Source organism: Vespa velutina, chromosome 20 (genome assembly GCF_912470025.1).
Source record: "Vespa velutina chromosome 20, iVesVel2.1, whole genome shotgun sequence".
Taxonomy (NCBI): domain Eukaryota; kingdom Metazoa; phylum Arthropoda; class Insecta; order Hymenoptera; family Vespidae; genus Vespa; species Vespa velutina.
In genome coordinates this window covers 1,455,715-1,474,530 of record NC_062207.1, presented here as the reverse complement: position 1 = coordinate 1,474,530, position 18,816 = coordinate 1,455,715, and the positions used below count along the sequence as shown (strand labels likewise).

At 24.8% G+C, this 18,816-nt stretch overlaps 4 protein-coding genes across 8 annotated transcripts; 3 read left to right on the top strand and 1 right to left on the bottom strand.

Moving 5' to 3' along the window:
* Window positions 1–52: 52 nt before the first annotated feature.
* On the top strand, window positions 53–3,314 carry LOC124956031 (flap endonuclease 1). The gene is made up of 8 exons (XM_047511369.1): window positions 53–1,394; window positions 1,471–1,573; window positions 1,661–1,827; window positions 1,927–2,036; window positions 2,102–2,305; window positions 2,393–2,611; window positions 2,688–2,876; window positions 2,953–3,314. Exons 1-8 carry the CDS (start codon window positions 1,313–1,315, stop codon window positions 3,025–3,027), a joined length of 1,149 nt encoding a protein of 382 aa, XP_047367325.1. The 5' UTR covers window positions 53–1,312; the 3' UTR covers window positions 3,028–3,314.
* Window positions 3,315–3,493: 179 nt separating this feature from the next.
* On the bottom strand, window positions 3,494–6,729 carry LOC124956030 (reticulon-4-interacting protein 1, mitochondrial-like). Its single transcript, XM_047511368.1, has 8 exons — window positions 6,115–6,729; window positions 5,442–5,682; window positions 5,136–5,281; window positions 4,898–5,047; window positions 4,504–4,793; window positions 4,184–4,369; window positions 3,925–4,102; window positions 3,494–3,845 (listed from the first exon to the last, which is right to left on the bottom strand). The coding sequence occupies exons 1-8, from the start codon at window positions 6,160–6,162 to the stop codon at window positions 3,645–3,647; spliced, it is 1,440 nt and encodes a 479-aa protein (XP_047367324.1). The 5' UTR covers window positions 6,163–6,729; the 3' UTR covers window positions 3,494–3,644.
* A 3,431-nt stretch (window positions 6,730–10,160) lies between these two features.
* On the top strand, window positions 10,161–15,652 carry LOC124956029 (WASH complex subunit 5). Of its 3 annotated transcripts, XM_047511365.1 has the most exons (17): window positions 10,163–10,385; window positions 10,551–10,653; window positions 10,832–11,017; window positions 11,105–11,319; window positions 11,472–11,844; window positions 11,946–12,209; window positions 12,317–12,542; window positions 12,635–12,870; window positions 12,938–13,189; window positions 13,352–13,534; window positions 13,615–13,731; window positions 13,822–13,994; window positions 14,095–14,357; window positions 14,437–14,620; window positions 14,812–15,041; window positions 15,157–15,310; window positions 15,390–15,652. In XM_047511365.1, exons 1-17 carry the CDS (start codon window positions 10,264–10,266, stop codon window positions 15,541–15,543), a joined length of 3,435 nt encoding a protein of 1,144 aa, XP_047367321.1. In that variant the 5' UTR covers window positions 10,163–10,263; the 3' UTR covers window positions 15,544–15,652. The 3 variants fall into 3 exon arrangements, with proteins under 3 accessions (XP_047367323.1, XP_047367321.1, XP_047367322.1); XM_047511366.1 differs by lacking the exon at window positions 12,938–13,189; XM_047511367.1 differs by lacking the exons at window positions 14,812–15,041; window positions 15,390–15,652 and having other exon boundaries at window positions 10,161–10,385; window positions 15,157–15,306.
* A 182-nt stretch (window positions 15,653–15,834) lies between these two features.
* Window positions 15,835–18,594, top strand: LOC124955967. Of its 3 annotated transcripts, none has more exons than XM_047511194.1 (3): window positions 15,835–16,823; window positions 17,448–17,736; window positions 17,841–18,594. In XM_047511194.1, exons 2-3 carry the CDS (start codon window positions 17,483–17,485, stop codon window positions 17,983–17,985), a joined length of 399 nt encoding a protein of 132 aa, XP_047367150.1. In that variant the 5' UTR covers window positions 15,835–16,823; window positions 17,448–17,482; the 3' UTR covers window positions 17,986–18,594. The 3 variants fall into 3 exon arrangements, with proteins under 3 accessions (XP_047367150.1, XP_047367149.1, XP_047367151.1); XM_047511193.1 differs by having other exon boundaries at window positions 15,835–16,839; XM_047511195.1 differs by having other exon boundaries at window positions 16,674–16,734.
* The last annotated feature ends 222 nt before the right edge of the window (window positions 18,595–18,816 follow it).

Here is an 18,816-nt window from a genome sequence, read left to right as displayed (position 1 = left end):
TATATATATATATATATATATATATATATATATAAAGAGAGAGAAAGAAATATATAGAGATATGTAGTATATTCTACTTCTTTTTTTCATTATTTTTATTATTATATTATATTAGTACTAACGAAAAGAAACCTATTATTTTACATAGTACTGTTTGAAGTTAATTTATGCCCGAGCACAGTACAATAAGCATCTTCGTGAATTTTTTCTTTCATGGTTCTATTGTTTAACTTTTTATCTTTTGTGCAATAAATTTTATTTTATTATTAAAGATAAAATATCCAGACCTAGAGGAAACAAAATTAACATCGGACATTGTATATTGGTCTTTTAAATGCCATAAAGGCTACTAAACTTAATGAATTTTATGATCAAGTTATAACAATTAACATATATCAATTTTGAATATTGAAAATATAAATTGGGCATTAGAGATTTAAAAGATGTCCCTAAAAGGAAGACCTTCAAATTTCGATGATGATATTCTAAAATCCCTCATTTAATCAAATCCATGATTAATCATTGAAGAATTATGAGAGAGCAATGGTCTGGCCCACAGTACATGAACACTTAAAACGCATCGGGAAAATGGATAAAATGGATATTTGAGTGCCGCATGAATTGTAATGCGTGTTTTTGGGTACCTAAAATGATTCAAGATAAAATTTAGGAACTGAATTGGTAGATTTTCATCACACTCTTCATATTCGCCGGATATCGTCTATTTGAATTACCATCTCTTCAAATGAATGGAACACAGAGTTTAAGGAACAAACGATTCCGTAATGTAAACGAAATAAGAAATTTGAATGCGTTCTTTGATTCCAAATTAGTCAAGTCTTTATGAAAAGGGCTTAAAAAGACTTAAAAAAAAAACATTGGGATACAATTGTAAATAATGAAGAAAATAACATTTTATAATATTCTGTAAAAAAAAAAAGAAAAAAAAAAGAAAAAAAAAATAAACTTTTATATTGTTCTATTCCATAGATAGGATGGAAACGAGTTCGTCTTTTAATTTTTATAAATATAAAATATATATAAGTATACATTCATTAATTATTATTTTTTGAAAGATCACATAAGATATTTTCAAATGTTTCCTAAATTTTTTTTTCTTTCCCAAATATTCCCTAAATGTTTTAAAGTTGGCCACCATGTATATTCGGCCATTATAAAAAATTATGGCGGGAAAACTTGCTAATACTTATGGTACATGCTATAGACTTTGGTAAATGAAAATAGTTAAGGTTTTGTGGTAAATTAATTTTTTTTTTATATAAAAAATATCTTTATCATTGATTATCTCGAGATGGGTATTTTGGGCTTATCAAAATTAATAGCAGACATAGCACCTAGTGCAATCAAGGAACGAGAATTGAAACATTATTTTGGTACGTTAATATCATATTGTTTATAGATATAAAAATAGTTTTCTTTTATTAATTTATTTCTTTCTATTTTTATTAGGTAGAAAAATAGCTATAGATGCATCCATGTGTTTATATCAATTTCTGGTCGCTGTTCGGAGTGAAGGATCACAGCTTACATCAGCTGATGGTGAAACAACAAGGTATTATAAAATGATTCAATATATTAAATTAAGTATTTATTTATTTAAAATATTTTAATATATTTGATGTTGTTTTTTTGAGGGTAGTCATTTAATGGGAACATTCTATCGTACTATACGTTTGGTAGAACAAGGTATAAAACCTGTATATGTTTTTGATGGGAAACCACCAGATTTAAAAGGTGGAGAACTTGCAAAACGAGCTGAAAGAAGAGACGAAGCGCAGAAATTGTTACAAGCTGCCGAAGAAGCAGGTAATTGTGTGTATGTATGTGTGTGTATGTGTGTGTGTGTATTGTAAAAAATTATATGTACTATTTATTGTATTTATTTTATTATTCTTTATTAATAAGGAAATGTCGAGGATGTTAATAAATTTAATAGAAGACTGGTTAAAGTTACAAAAACTCATACAGAAGAAGTTAAGCAGTTACTTAAATTAATGGGTATACCATATGTTGATGTAAGTAAATTAATAAGTTATAAGTACAAATAAGATTCTTATTGGTATAATATTTTTATTGGAAGGCTCCATGCGAAGCTGAAGCTCAATGTGCAGCTTTGGTGAAAGCTGGAAAAGTTTATGCAACTGCAACCGAAGATATGGATGCTCTTACTTTTGGATGCGATGTTTTATTACGTCGTTTGACTTTCAGTGAAGCTAGAAAGATGCCTGTTCAAGAATTTCATTATGATAAAGTATTAGAGGGTTTAGAATTGAATAAGGATGAAGTAACGTATTTCTATTATGATATTTTCTATTATTCAGATATTTTTTTAAATTAATTAATTGATTTGTTATTTCATATGAATTTTCAGTTTATTGACCTTTGCATTATGTTGGGTTGTGATTATACAAATAGTATCAAAGGAATAGGCCCTAAAAGAGCAATAGAATTGATCAAAGCACATAAATCTCTTGAGACAATTATAGAAAAATTGGATACAAAAAAATATACTATACCAGAAGATTGGAATTATCAACAAGCAAGATTATTATTTCAAAATCCTGATGTGGCAAGTACCGATGATATTGAGGTAAAATTATAGAAATGTAAAATTCATATTTTTCATATACATAATACTTCAAACAAGTTTTATTTCATTTCATAAGCTGAAATGGTCAGAACCAGATGAAGACGGTTTAGTGAAGTTTTTATGCGGTGACAAACAATTTAATGAAGATCGTGTTAGAAGTGGTTCAAAGAAATTATTAAAAGCTCGTAACACAACAACTCAAGGTAGACTTGATTCATATTTTAAAGTATTACCAGTTACAAGTCCAAATCCACAAAAGCGTAAGGTAAATTTCTAAATCAATTAATTCGACTAAATATTAAATAATCAAGTCAATAATATAAATTTATATATATTAATAGGCAGAAGAAAAGAAAGGAACAACTAAAAAAGGCAAAACTGCTGGTAATAGCAAGTTCAAAGGAAAAGCAAAATGAAATTAAATAATTAATATGATAATGATTATTATATCTCAATATAAACATTTTAAATTATACTTTTTTTTTTTTATGTCTAATATCTATTATTCATCTGGTAATAATTCATTCAATTAAAAACAATACATTCATATGATTTATTTATTTATTAAGTGTTCCAAATTAATTTATATATATATATATATCTACAATTTACATATTTTGTAAAGTATATCTCAATAATGGTTTAATAGTCTGATATAAGAGAATATCTATATCAATAAATGTAAACTTCCTTTTTTCAAGTATCTTATTCGTTTCTTTTTTAATCTTACAATTTATTGTCTTTTTATCCCTTTTGCAATTATTATTTGTGCAAAGCAAATTTAAAGGAATAAAATGTGTTCTTATTTTTATATATTTATGTCATCAGTCTTAACTTTGGCAGCATTGTAATAATTATTTTCTTTTTATATAATATAGTTCGATAATAACATTTTTAATGTTTTAATAAAAACAATTATTTTCAAATGACAATAATATGGAAATTAAAAAAATAGTAAGTTATACTACTAGATTAAAAGTAACATTTGATAAACAACAAATATTTTTGTTTAGCAAATGAAGATAATCTATTTTTAAAATTTAATAATTGTACTTCCAATAGCTTCAGGATCTAATATATGATGTAATGCTTCTTCGATATTATGAGGTGCATAAACTCTATCAACAACAGGCTGTATTTCATCTGCATCAGTTAATTCTGATAATGCTTGTAAGTATTCTGCTTTTATTTTGGAACCTTCTTTCCATTGATGCATATTACAACCAAATATATACTAAAAACAATTAATAATAATTTAATAATAATAAATATATATTATTTTATAATAATATAAATAATCATTATTTAAATACCTGCACCAATAATTTAATGCGTACACATCCAGCAAATATACTTCCTGATATAAATCCCAATGAATCTGATGTTAAATGTTCAGGCATTGTTGTCACGTAAGAACCATAAGGATGTAAATATTTCTTTAATACATGAGATTCCGTTGATGGACCACAGGTATAAAAAATTGCATTATATCTAAAAAATTTTGATATTAATTTTTGATTACATTATAACAATTTTTTTTCTTTTTTGCTTTTTCTTATTATCATATCATACTTTTCATGCAATTCTAACTCCTTCTCAATATTTAATTCGTCTAATAATAAAACTTCATCAGCACCTAAAGCTCTCATTACAGGTACAGCATTTTTTCTAGATACTGTTACTACATGACCACCCCATAATTTTACAAGTTGAATTAAAATACATCCAACTGGAGTATTTCCTCCATATATAAGTACTCTGTAAAAATATTAGTTTAATTATTTTATTAAAAATATGATAATCTTATAAATTTAATAGAGAAACTTAACATTCTTTTACCAAAATTATTTTGATTCAATTAAATCTCTTTCAATAATTACTTTTTGCATTACCTTTGTCCTTTTGCATTGCCTTCTTTAATAACAGACTTATTAACTAAAGCATCCCATGCCATGCAACCACTATAAGGAATGCTTGCAGCTATTTCATAAGTACATCGTTTAGGCCGTTTAACTGCTTGGCTTTCTGGCACAACTATATATTCTGCCATTGTACCAGGTGCCCATGAAGGTACAGCAAGAAATACTTCATCACCAATATCAAAATTAATAACTCTTTGTCCAATGTCTATAACTATACCTGAACAATCCCTACCTAATATTACTGGAATTTCTTTATACCTCTGAAAACAGAAAACTCAATATTGGAATAACATGCTACATTGAATATAAGAAAATTGAAAAATAACACGATATCATTGAATAGATATAATTAATATTTTCTTACTCCAGAATTTAGAAGTCTTCTATAAGTTTTCGAATAACCAGAACATATTTTTGTGTCAACGACATTGACTGAAGCAGCTTTAACTTGTATCAGTAAGTCATTACATTTTTTAATCATTGGCATCTCTGCATCATCTATCATTGAAACACCCTATATTAAATATAGTGATATTTATACATGTATGTCTAGATATCGAAGCTTTTGTTAATTATATATATATATTTTTTTTACAATATACCTCGATACCAATATAATGGTGACATATAATAGCTTTTATATGATGCATATGGTGGGAATAATAAATCCAATTCCTGCCTATGCTATAACCTATTAATGTACCTATAGTTATACCTGCTAGACAAAATATAATCTCTCTTCGTGTGACTGAAACAGATAGTTATTATTTAAAAAATAAATAAATAAATATATATATATATATATATATATCAGAAAATTATTGCAAATAATCTTTTATAAACATTTTCTTTTATTATATATTATATAAGAATTATGTTTTTAGGATATAAATAAATAAATATCATACCTTCATTATTAAATATTCCTACTAGTTGTCGATAAAATTGTGTAGAATTAACATGAATAGAATAATATTGAAAACGTAACTGTTCCCAACATTTTTGAATATATATTATCAGATTGTGTATGATATCTTTTATTCGCTGTACATGTTGGTCTCTATATAATTCTTGAATGTATCTTTGACAATGTGTTAAAAACGTAGAAATCCATTGTTGTCCTTGTTGAATCACTAAAGATGTTTGAACCTTATCACAAATTTCTTTTTAAATATTTTTATACTTCCAGACATGAGAAATATTTTTCTATTATATAATAATAATAATAATAATAATAATAATAATAATAATATATTAATAATAATAATATATTAATAATATATATATATATATACATATATATTATCATTATAGAAATAAATAAGAAAAAAATAAGTAAATAATATTATTTATTAAATTTGCAAATTATTATTTTTTTTCTTTTACTAGAAATTTAAATTTAATGTTACAAATTCAAATAAATAAAACTCATAAACTGAAAACGAGTTAAAGATAATACATTCAAAATAATATAAAATAAAATTCCAAATTCATAATAATTCAAAAAGCATATAATTATGCAAAGTAATTTCAAATTAATAAATACATTTCAAAAATTGTTTTATAATGAAAGAAAAATACCTGTAATCTTTCTAGATGATTTGATATGCGAAAAGATATTTCGTCCATAATTTCGAGCTTATTTAACACAAAATTAGGAAATTTCTATTTTTTAATCTACGTTTAAACATAGTTGTAGATCAACGGGTAAAGTGGTACACCAATGTGATATAAATAAACGATTAACGCACTGCATATAACTCGAAATAGATATCAAGAATCTGTTTTAAAATGTAATACTTTCATATTCGTTGCTAATTGTATAATCTATGTTAATATATTAAACATTTAAGTTTCCGTAAAAAAAGGAAAAAAAAAAAAGAAAAAAAAGAGAAAAAAAAATATATAATAAATGAATTTAAAACAATTTATTTAAATGAATCATTCAAGCTGTTAAACTCTAATAAGGTTAGAGTCAGGAAACATCAGCGCGTAGACTAATGTTTTTGATTATGATGTAAGGATTATTGTGCAACAGTATCACATGGTTTACCATCTCCATTTTTAAAATTATTCATGTTGCTGAAACCTTTTTTGAAACGTGTATGACTTCAGCGACATTTGCGGACAAAATATGAACTACAAACGCGAGTAGGAAACGCTGTTACCGTCATGCGTCTATCTTATCGATTAGGTTAAAGAAGAAGAAATGAAGAAGAAAAGATGAAAAAAAATAGAGAAAAAATATGAGATATAAAAGAAAGCCAAAGAAAGAAAAGAAAAGAGACGTAGATTTACATGATGCTGTAAACAGTAATCTCCATAAAGATCTATACCCATGGATCCACCTGAGATTTATAGATAATAATTAATAAGAGTAGAAAAATAAATAGGAAAAATGGGCAAGCATAAGTGAGATAAAAAAATATTCTGTACGTTTCTTTAAGGAATTATTTTAGAATTCTAGTATATTTAATTTTCATTTATCTATTCAAATATGATTAGCCATGTAAAATGTCAATTTTAAATCGATAGTATATATGTTAATTGATAATATATGATAGCATATATATATATGATCTTTATAATGTTGCTAAAAATGTTGTAGTATTTAATTAGTAGTTAATTAGTATAATTCATATACATTGTTCGAATGTTAGTAAAATAATTTTATTTGTTAATTATTCACTCCCGAGTTTGCAATTTTATGTTTGTCGGAAGATTAAATTGATATTATTTTATATTGGTCGTGTTTTATGATCTTTGTAACGTTTCTAAAAATATCCTATTGTTTAAATATTAGTTAGTTATATTGCATGTATTTCGTACATTCTTTAAATGTTAGTAAAATAATATTATTCATTAATTATTCCTTCTCGAATTCGCGATCTCATTGCGTGGAACTACCTGAAAAGAAATAAAGAAAGAAATAAGGAAAGAAAAAAAAATTTTATATATATACATGATATTAATTATATAGAAGATAAAATACTGAATTTAATTTGATTGAAGAAAAGCAAAAGAAAATGAAAAATTCTGGATACTGATCTAAAGAAATATTTTTTTTTTCTTTTTTTTTTTTTTTTTTTTTTAAAGAAAGAAATATTATATTAATAACGCTTGGCAAAACTTAGAGAACTTGGCACATATCCCATCGTTCTTGTTTCAATTTCATGTGCACCTTTATTCAATGCACTATTAGTGATCCCTACAATTGCCATGTCTTATACATTTCGTGATTATGACTTTAACATAAAAATCGATTTTATTAAAATAAAATTATGAATTTAATTGAACTTTAAAGAGAAAATGTGCAAAATTTATATCTCGATTTTAATAATAAAAATGCATAAAATATGAAATAATTCTATTCGCGTACGTGTGACAATGTGGGATCGGAAACGGAACATTACGTCGTCTGAATTTTTCAAATCCCTACAATCCCTAAATTCATATCACCATAAGAACATTTTAAGTGACAATATGGTAAAATTAAAATACGATTAAGAGCAATTTTCATAAGTTTCTGATGAACCTTCGAAAATAACTCAGTAGTCTATAGTTACCCTTTTGAGCCACAATTTGTGGAGACCTTTTCGATATATAGCCTCTTCTTTATTTCGTACCCTAATTTAATCGATTATCACTCAAAAACGACGAAATTTGATTCCAAATTCTAAGATATGGAAGAAAAACCTAACACAATTCTAACATATCTGAAAAATATAAATCTTATGTTTCTGAATAGAAATTAATTACTATCTTTTTAAGAGATATTTTTTCGCAACGTAGGACAAATTAGAATTAATATATTAATTGCTGAAAATCCTGAGCTAAAAATTCATTAATTTATCATATAGAACTACGGAATATGACTTTAAAACTCTCTTTGTATTTTAGCTATTTATTCTATTTGATTTTTTTCTTTCAAAAGCAATGATTCTATCGAAATTTCTTATTTATCAATTCAAATCGAATAAATATATTTAATTAATAGTAATTTAAAGATATAAATCAAACCTTTGAACGCTCCTTCTTACAAGCGACAATTTTAATTATTATAAAAAAATCATCTACCAATTTCACTTGTAATCCAGAGTATTATCCATCGCTAATATTTTCTTGCTCATTCTTTATTAAAACTTATGAATATCGATTCTTTACTATTATTGCACGAGAAAAATATTTAAAATATTTAAAATTATAAAAACGTTTGAACAAGAGGATCCTATCTTGATCTAATAAATATATCAAAAAATAAAAAATCATTCACGAGTAAATCTCCGAAAAAATTTACTCGTGGTCATTCAATTCTCTTTAACTAATAATTACAATCAATCACTCGTACCGATTTGAACCTTTTGTCCTCGACATGATTAAGTAATCGGAAGGATTAAAAAATTTATTTACTATTTAAGAAGTTCTGCGATGGCTCCAAAACACTCGTCCATGATTTAGATTGAAATTCGAAGCGGAATGATTCGTAAGTGGTTGAAAATGAAGTAGATCGATATTGAAGTTGAATGAGATTCTCTTCAGTGATGCACTGAGTCTAATTAGCGCTAGTTATTTATTAATAAACTGTCACTGATTTTACTTTGCGAAACTTTACTGTCTTTTATAAATACAATCTGTGCGATTGTTAAAAGAACAAAATACTTTGCGAACAAACACTGACTCTAACGATTGCATTGCACGCAGTCGATGCAAAAAACACTTGTCGTTTAAATCACAAAATGCGAACGAATAAACATTGCTTTTACTTGGCAATATTTTTATTTTAATGATAGAAATACTCGATTATTTCATTGTTACGAACGCGATTGCAATGAAGTTCTGAAACAGAAAAATAAAAACAAGATTATTAGTGTCACTGTTATAATAAGAAACTGTATAAATTATAAAAAAAAAATGTATGATATAAAAATATACTTATATAAATATTTGTTAATACTTGTAAGAAACATTCTGAGAAACATTTGATATTTACTCGTCGAAGTACAAAGAAGAACTGATCCGGTAATCGATTAAGTTAATAAAAAAATCGTATTTGTTTATATTAAATAACATACCGAGATTAAAATTATAAAATATTGGAATTTTATATTAAATCTATTTTAAGTTTCTCGCGCGTTACCGTCTTTTTAATGTTTAAGCGAATCCACTATTATTTAAATATTAATTTATTGTACTCTGTGTACATTAATTATCATATATTTGTAATAATTTCAGAGAAACATATGTATATATTAGCTGAAAGACATTTAACCTATAAATTTAATTATTCTTATGATTATTGTCATAATTTATTTTTGTATTTTTTTTTTTTTTTTTTTTTTCAACGGAACAATATAAATTTATTCATTATACTAATTCATATATATTTATATGTATTTATTAATGATATCTATTTTATCATTAATAAGATGTTTTTATTAGGAATGCGGACTTTAAAAAAAAAATTAATTATTCATATATAAATTTTGCATAAAGAATAGTAAATTTTTCTTTGTAATATTTATTTTATATTATTTTTGAAAAAAAAAATTTATTTGTATTATGAGCATTAATAATTGGTATAATTATAATAATTGATTGATTCTTATCGATTTTTTATCATTTCAATTCTATTGTAGTTGATACTACACCCAAACATTAGCGGGACGTTTACGTTGATATTTTAATCATCGTTTTGACATTTAGTATTTTTTTTTCTTTATAAAATTAAGAATGGGCGACTTCTTAGCTATAAATAATGTCGGTGGACAAACATTGTTACGATTAGTTTCTCGTGGAAATGCAATTATAGCAGAATTAATGCGTTTGAAGGATTATGTGCCACCAATTTTTAGGTTAGTTTTATACTTGTTTGGTATTAGATAATAAGTAAATATATAAATGTAATATTTATTTAATAGATCTATATGAGATAACAAATATATATATATATATATATATATATATATATATATATACATATATATATTAAATATAACGTGTAATTTTTATTCTTATAGTTTGGATACGAAACAAGTTATTCAAAAATATGGTTCGATCATAAATGATTTTTCTTACTTCAAAGCAACCAGTACGTATGAAAAGAAAATTGAGGATGATCCAGTGAGTAATATTACAATTGCTTTAACAAATTATAATTTATTTATTGAAATTATATTCTTAATAAATATTTCAATAAGAAACTTATCTGAGTACCGATGTTTAATTGTAATATTTTAATAAAGTATTTATTAACTTTGTTATATATATATGTATATATAATAGTAAAGTATATTTACAGACACTTCAAGAAACTGATGAAGAAATAAGAAATAATTTTTCTGAATTATTAGCACGATTTTATCTGGCATTTGAAAGTATACACAAATATATAACAGATTTGAATTTTTATGTTAAAAAATTAAATCAAGAAGATTATCAGTCTTCTGGTTCTGTTGAGTCGTTTGAAGATGGAAAACAATTAATGGTATAATTCTTTTTATTTTAATTAAATTAAATGGATTAAATAATGTTTTATATCAATTTGTATCTTCTCGAATTTGTATATTTTTAGTGTGAAGCAGTGTATTTATATGGTGTAATGCTGTTATTAGTAGATTATCATTTTGAAGGAAGAATTCGTGAATGTTTACTTGTATCTTATTACCGATATAATGCTCAAGAATCATCATCTACTAAAGTGGATGATATTTGCATGTTACTACGTTCAACGGGGTATAGTAAAATATCAGGAAAACGCCCAATTAATTATCCTGAAGATTATTTTAGGTATTGTTTTAGACTTTATCGTTTTTATTTATATAAAAATATAAATTTATTTATATATATATGTATATATAATTATATAAAATTTGTTATATATAGATATATATATATATAATAAATATTATATAATTTACAAATGTAAAATTATTTTATAGGAGAATACCATTAGATGATTCATTAATAGAAGGAGCTGTTGGTTGCTTAAGATTTGGTGATTTATATAATCAAAGACCTGCTTTTCATAATCATCAATCAGAATATAGAAATGCAGCTCTTTCAACTCAAGCGTCAATGTTGGTTATAATTCTTTGTTTTAAACCGGAAATATTAAATACACAAACTGCAGTAATGAGAGAAATTGTAGATAAATTCTTTTCCGACAATTGGGTGATTAGTATTTACATGGGTATAGTTATTAATTTAAAAGATTGGTGGTCACCATATAAAGCAGCAAGAACAGCTCTTAATAATAATCTTGAAACGTCTAATATAAAATCCATAGCTCAAAAGCATGGTCAAAGAATGGAGGTAAGCAAAATGTTATTAATAATTTAATTATAAAGATATTGCATTAGAAGTTATATTTTACACTGTTGTCTTACCTTCACACTGTTAGTATCATATTCTAGGATTTGTTACGTGAAACTGAAGAAGTAGAATTAGCTGGCACTCTGGATGAAAATGCAATAGGATCATTAGTGAATTTAGTACGAGATTGTAATGTAACATTACGCTGGATTTTATTACATACTACTTCTTTAAATTTATCAAAACGATCGCGTTCTTTTCAACAGCTTGTTATAACTGAAAGTAAATATACAGATATTAATTGCCTTCGTTTATTATTGAATACAGCACAAATTGAGCAAGATGTTAAACAGACATATAAAGAGGTTAATAAATTATTTAACATTTCTGATACATTGAGAAATATTGTATATTTATATAAAAATATTTTTTCTTTCAAATTTGTACAATTAATAATCATTTTTGTTATTAGTTATTAGTTGGAAAAGAAACTAAATGGCTTAGAGATAAAGAAGCTTGCGTTAAACGCATCATTGATTTAGCTCAGATATTTGGTGATAATAAATCTCTTGATGGTATTGAAAAAATTCAAGATTTGCATGCATGGTTTATGGAGATAAGTAAACATATTAATTCCTTACAACAAGAGGATAGCAGAAAAATTGTTCAACTATTACAGGCATTAGAATATGTGCAAGGTAAAATCTAAATTAAATTTTGGATTGATTAATTATGATTTTAATTTTTAATATGAAAGAAATAATTGTGTCTTAATTCTAAATGATTTTAGAATTCCATCAATTGGAAAATAATTTACATGTATCTCAATATTTATCGGATACTCGTGAGATATTACATAATATGTTACGAACAGGAAATATTGCAGAAGATACTATAATAAATTTAAACATAGTAACAGATTGCAGTTATGCATGGTACATAATGGAAACTTTTACTGATGTTATACAATCTAGTATAAAAAAGAATCCTCCGACAGTCATTAAATTGAAAGCTTTATTTTTAAAAGTAAGAAAATATGTATATAAAAGAAAACAATAAGGACAATGTAACAATCATAATATTTTCTTTTTAGATGGCTTCGGCTTTAGAGACGCCATTACTACGTATAAATCAAGCATGTAGTTCAGATTTATCATCTGTATCTCAATATTACAGTAGAGAATTAGAAAGTTACGCTAGAAGAGTGTTGCAAATTATTCCTGAAACAGTGTTTGGTTTACTTGCTCAGATAGTACATTTAGAAACAAATGCTTTTAAAGAAATTCCAACAAAATTACCCAAAGATAAATTGAAAGATTATGCCCAATTAGATGATAGATTACAGGTATTGAAAATTGTAAAATTTTTATAAATTCAATAATTTATTTTTTTCTGACACAAACATATACACACACACATACACACATATTTGTGTCATATATATTTATTTATATATGTAAAATGATAATGTTAATAATATTAAAAGCAATGTTATGTATTTGTGTAGATGGCAAAATTGACTTATGCTGTGTCGGTCTTTACAAAAGGGGTACTATCTTTAAGAAGTGTTTCATTAGGTGTTTTAAGAGTGGACTCACATCGTCTTTTAGAAGATGGTATACGCCAGGAACTTGTAAAACAAGTTACTTTAGCCTTACAAAATGGTCTTATCTTTGATACCAAATCAAAGGTATTTATAATATAAATTTATATAACATTTTATATATTAGAAATATTATTATAATTATTACAATATGTAAATTATTTTAGATAACATTACCTCAAAAATTAAAAAGTTTAGCCTCCATTATGGATGGATATCGTAAATCTTTTCAATATATTCAAGATTACATAAATATCAATAGTTTAAAAATATGGCACGAAGAAGTAAGTGCTAATCAATGCTATTTCTTCTAAGAAAATAATATAACTCCAATTTGTCTTATCTTGCTCTCATAAAAAAAAAATTCCTTTTAGATTATTTATATTATAGATAGTGCAATTGAAGAAGAACAAAGAGGATCTTCTTGGATTCCTGGAAAAACCTGGAGATATTTTTCAAATGAGAAACATGCTTCATTAACAGAAAACAATTGTTTAACTTTTATTGGCAGGCTTACTCGTGAACTTATTCGTATTACCGATCCTAGGTAATATTAGAAAAATATAATAAAAATAAAATTAAATATATATATATATATATATATATATATATAAAATATAATAATCTATATTGTACATAATTTGTAGAAATACTGTTTACATAGAGCATACACTTGCTTGGTATGACATCAAGACGCAAGTTGAAGTATTAAATTACAAAGTTTTTACAATGATATTAGATGCAATAGGTACTCCAGGATTAGCAGGCATGGATAAACTGATATCATTTTATATCGTGATTGAATTGGAAAATGTAATTAATTATATAGAGAAAGAAATGCGTAACAAACAATGGTCTTCTATAATCGATGAATGTTTAACAATTGTAAACGGCGTAGAAAATCCTAAAGGTATGATATAGTATGATTCAGAATAATAGTAAATATTTCTTTTCAAAATTATACTAATAATGTTATTATACATACGTAGCTATGATGACAAAATTGCAGACTATCGTTGGTACATATGGAAATAAAATGTGGTTGCAAATATTAGATTGGATATTAAAGATAGGTCATTACCAAGTACTCAGAAGAAAAATAACATATGAATTAAATACTGCTTGTAAATTTGAAGCAAAACATATGGAAGCAGCATTGCAAACATTAAACACGTATGTTTATTATTATTATTATTATTATTATTATTATTATTATTATTATTATTATTATTATTATACAAATTATTAGGAAGTTATATATAAAATCTCACACACATGTGTATATATATATCATATATGTATGTATGCATGTATGTATATATATATATATACTAATCTTATTTTTTTTTATATGTAAATCATAGTGCAATATTGTCCGAGATTAAATTGAATAATTTAAGTGACGAGAGAAAGATAAAAAAATCAGACGAAATTCAATTACTTCACGAGCTTAGTTTAAGATTAGATTGGGCTGGCATAAGTGATCCTCTTAATAAATCTTATATTAAACCTCCGCATGTAAATAACATTTCATTTGTAATGTTTCTATTTACTGTGTCGCAACTTGGCAAATTGTATTATTGCAGAAATACAGGTATATATAAATATATATATATATATATGTAAATTAATATTCAAGTATTATTATTAAATATTAATAAAATTGTATTTCTATATTAATTAATATTAATAATAATACATTGTTACAGCGAGTCTTTTAAGTAAAAAATCACAGGATCCTTTAGATGCTGTGGCATTTGCTATTGGAATACAAACTGTACTTCGCCAATTCCATATTTCTATTACATGTAATTATGTAAAATATATCTGTATGTATATACTTTCTCTTGTAACATTAGACAGGTAAGAAAATAAAAACAAATAAATATAAAGAATTAATCATTAATTAAAAATAATATTAATCTGTAAATATTTGTTTCAGTACAAAAGTTGGAAGCGAGACGGAAAGCGAATCAACAGCTAGTATACATTTTTTGGATCTTTTCGTCAAATATTCAGGCATTCCTCGATCATATGTATTTCACGAAATTCCAAATGTAATTCTAGATCATTGTCAAACCAAAGTCTTAAGATAATTATTTTAATCATACCTTTATATAACGTATCAATTAATTTATTGTTACATAAAGTATTGTATGTTAATTTAAAATGCATTTAATATGAATTTTTTGGGATAAACAAAAGAAAAACAAAAATATCATTTTGAAATTAAATTCTTTTATATATTCACTCTTGTGTTATTCTTTCTAATTATTATTTCCTCATTCTTGCCTAATTCATTAAAAACTTTACGTTTAAGCAGAAAAAAAAAAGAAGAAATATAAGATAGACAAAGGCGAGAAAAGAAAATTTTCTATTTAATTGTTATCATTTTATCGTTTATTATATACATATAAAAAAAAGAAGAAAAAAAAAATAGTATTCATTTTCTAATCGATTTCTTGAAGATAATTAAAAGAAGTGAAGATACACATATTGAGTTTCGCAAGCCAACCGTAGGCATTGCATTATACTTATTAGCATGTATTCTAATGTAAAATAGGGCATATTAAGGGGGTAGACAATTACTATGTGTGATGAAATGAGAGTAGGCGGTTTATGGGGGTGACTGCAGACAAACGTCCGTATACGCATTGGCGGCTAAGCTAGAAACTTGCGGCCCCGGCGGTGGTTGTGATTGCGGCGGCACGATAGTGTCATATAAATCATAGTGATTAGATTAATCATGTAAAAAATCTAATTAATATTAATATCACAATTTTATTCAATTCATTTATAACAAATCCTTACCACTTAAAAATTGTATTACAATAATTTGGAAGATAAAAATTTAAATTTTATGCAAAAGGCGATGCACGGCGGCTGTTTTTGCGGCCGTTGAGACGCCGGTATTGGCGGCTTCATACAAAAGCAGCCGAACTAGATCGAGAATTCAGTTCTCCTTTCGTGATACGCGTTATCAGAGATGACCTATCTAACTTGTCACAGCATCCTGCTGTATCTGTGTATTCCGGTATCTCGTTGATGTTACCAAAAAAAATTCATTTTTTTTCCTATATTTAGTAACGCGTTGTATTTTTACTTGTGTACACACGTTTCTTCCTTATTTTTATTCAGATCTTTTAGTAGAAAAAACAAAAAAAAAAAAAAAAAAAAAAAAAAAAAAAAAAAAAGAAAAAAGAAGATACAAGAAAAAAAAAGGAAGAAAAAGGAAGAAGAAAAAAATCAATAAATAAATCAAATCATTGATTCTGATTTAATAAAAAGTATACAGTTAAATATTATATATCATTTTTACGATAATTCTAATTGATTTAAGTTGATTAATACAACAAAATTAGAATGTGTTCCGTACGTAAGTGATCTTCAATGTATCCTTTTAATATTTATGTGTAAATAATATAATGAATTTTGTTTAGCATCTGGGTTATATGTATATGCATTTATTTATTTAAATTAATAATCTAAGGTGGTATGTATATATGTTTAATGTTAGGTAATCGAAAAATCTTGCAAGAAGTTCATCATTTATTCTGATCGAAAGAAATCATTTTGTTTACTTGAAATTTTACGTATGAATTAGATAAGAAATAAAGAAAAATGTAAAACACATTAATAAAGACAAAATGATTTCTTTTATTAACAAATGGTCTCTCTTTCCTTAATTAACGTTTCAATCAAGAAATGTTTTATCAGGAAACAAGGCGTGGTTCACCTTTATTAACACACATACACACACGCACAATATTAATTACATTTATTCCTTCGTTTTATATATATATATATATATATATATATATACTTATATATATATATATATATATACTTATATATATATATAATATATATATACTTATATATATATATATATAAGTAGATATATATTAATATAAATTATATGTTGCTTCGTAAAAATTAATAATAGAATAATATTATATCTAAATATATACAGTTTCCGATTGTTTTAATTTTTCTAAAGGATAACTATCTTGCGAAAAAAGAAATTAAACAACCATGCGATTTGGATTAGTGATGGTCCTAATACTTTTCGGATTCATTTTGGCGGTGAATAGCTTGAAATTTCTAAATTATAATATTCCGAATGATAAAAAACCACCAAGAGATAGAGAAATACGTGGTTATAGACCACCCCAAATGTCTACTTCCATTGGAGTAGGATATGGTAAAAGAGATGGATCTACGGAAATTTCTAATCTTAACAAACGAGATAGAGTACTCATGTTACTTCTTCGTTATTTTCCACAAGGGTATGTATTTTTAAAAATTATTTAATATTATAATTATATCGTATACATTTTAATGAAAATTATTTCATATAAATTTTATGATATAATGAAAATAATTATTTTAGATTTACTCCTGAATTAATATTACGAGAAATGAAAGCAAATCCTGTTTTTGCTGGAAAATTAACAGAAATGATAATCAACGACGAAAATGGTCAAACGCGAATTGGAGAACAATTACAACCAAAAGGAACCATATTCGTATTTTAAACTCTATATTGACGAACATCTAACTAAAATATACAAATTTTTGGCGATAAATTTCAATTCAATATCTTAAACACTTCAAAATTGGATTTTATTATTAATAATAATAATAATAATACTGATAATAATAATAATAATAATAATAATAATAATAATAATAATAATAATAATAATAATAATAATAATAATAATAATCATCATCATCATAACAATAACAAAAACAACAACAACAACAACAATATAATAATAATAATAATATTAATAACAACAACAATATAATTATGAACTTTTATTGCTGTATAATATACTAGCCTGTCAAATCAATTGTCGCCAAAATTTGTTAAAATTTAAATTTACTTCCTTTTGTATTATTCCATCCTTATGTCATCTAATGAATTATTCAACATGCTTTATTAATCATTTCATTTAAAATAAAAGTTATTGTTGAATGAAAATTGTAGTTCTGTCAATAAAACATTACATATTTACTTTATTATCGGTTGTCGATAATATAATAAATGATTTTATCTATAGCGAAACGAAAGGGTATACATTGTCAATAAAAAAGGAAATAAAAATGTCGAAAGATCATATTTAATTAAATAAAAATCTTTGAATTAGATGGGGTTTTTTTTTTCTTTTGTATTATTACAATTATTATTTATCAAATAAAATGTTTATATTCATTAAACTTTTTATTTTCCAAATATTATTCTCATTTAACATATTTATCACTAGTTACGTTTTATCAGTGTATAAATATTTTTTTTTTTTCACATATATACATTTAATTATTCGAATTTCTTTAACTTAATCATTTCATTAGAAAGCAAA

What these genes read in the sequence shown, in the direction of transcription:
- LOC124956030 (XM_047511368.1), bottom strand. Translation starts at nt 6,162, where the DNA reads ATGGACGAAATATCTTTTCGCATATCAAATCATCTAGAAAGATTACAG. An exon ending in ATCATCTAGAAAGATTACAG is followed by an intron (nt 5,683 to 6,114) that starts GTATTTTTCTTT and finishes ATTTGTGATAAG; the next exon opens with GTTCAAACATCTTTAGTGAT. An exon ending in ACCATTATATTGGTATCGAG is followed by an intron (nt 5,048 to 5,135) that starts GTATATTGTAAA and finishes TATTTAATATAG; the next exon opens with GGTGTTTCAATGATAGATGA.
- LOC124956031 (XM_047511369.1), top strand. Translation starts at nt 1,313, where the DNA reads ATGGGTATTTTGGGCTTATCAAAATTAATAGCAGACATAGCACCTAGT. An exon ending in TGGGTATACCATATGTTGAT is followed by an intron (nt 2,037 to 2,101) that starts GTAAGTAAATTA and finishes TTTTATTGGAAG; the next exon opens with GCTCCATGCGAAGCTGAAGC. An exon ending in TAGAATTGAATAAGGATGAA is followed by an intron (nt 2,306 to 2,392) that starts GTAACGTATTTC and finishes ATGAATTTTCAG; the next exon opens with TTTATTGACCTTTGCATTAT.
- LOC124956029 (XM_047511365.1), top strand. Translation starts at nt 10,264, where the DNA reads ATGGGCGACTTCTTAGCTATAAATAATGTCGGTGGACAAACATTGTTA. An exon ending in TTAAACAGACATATAAAGAG is followed by an intron (nt 12,210 to 12,316) that starts GTTAATAAATTA and finishes TTTTGTTATTAG; the next exon opens with TTATTAGTTGGAAAAGAAAC. An exon ending in TCTCTTGTAACATTAGACAG is followed by an intron (nt 15,311 to 15,389) that starts GTAAGAAAATAA and finishes TATTTGTTTCAG; the next exon opens with TACAAAAGTTGGAAGCGAGA.
- LOC124955967 (XM_047511194.1), top strand. Translation starts at nt 17,483, where the DNA reads ATGCGATTTGGATTAGTGATGGTCCTAATACTTTTCGGATTCATTTTG. An exon ending in CTTCGTTATTTTCCACAAGG is followed by an intron (nt 17,737 to 17,840) that starts GTATGTATTTTT and finishes TAATTATTTTAG; the next exon opens with ATTTACTCCTGAATTAATAT.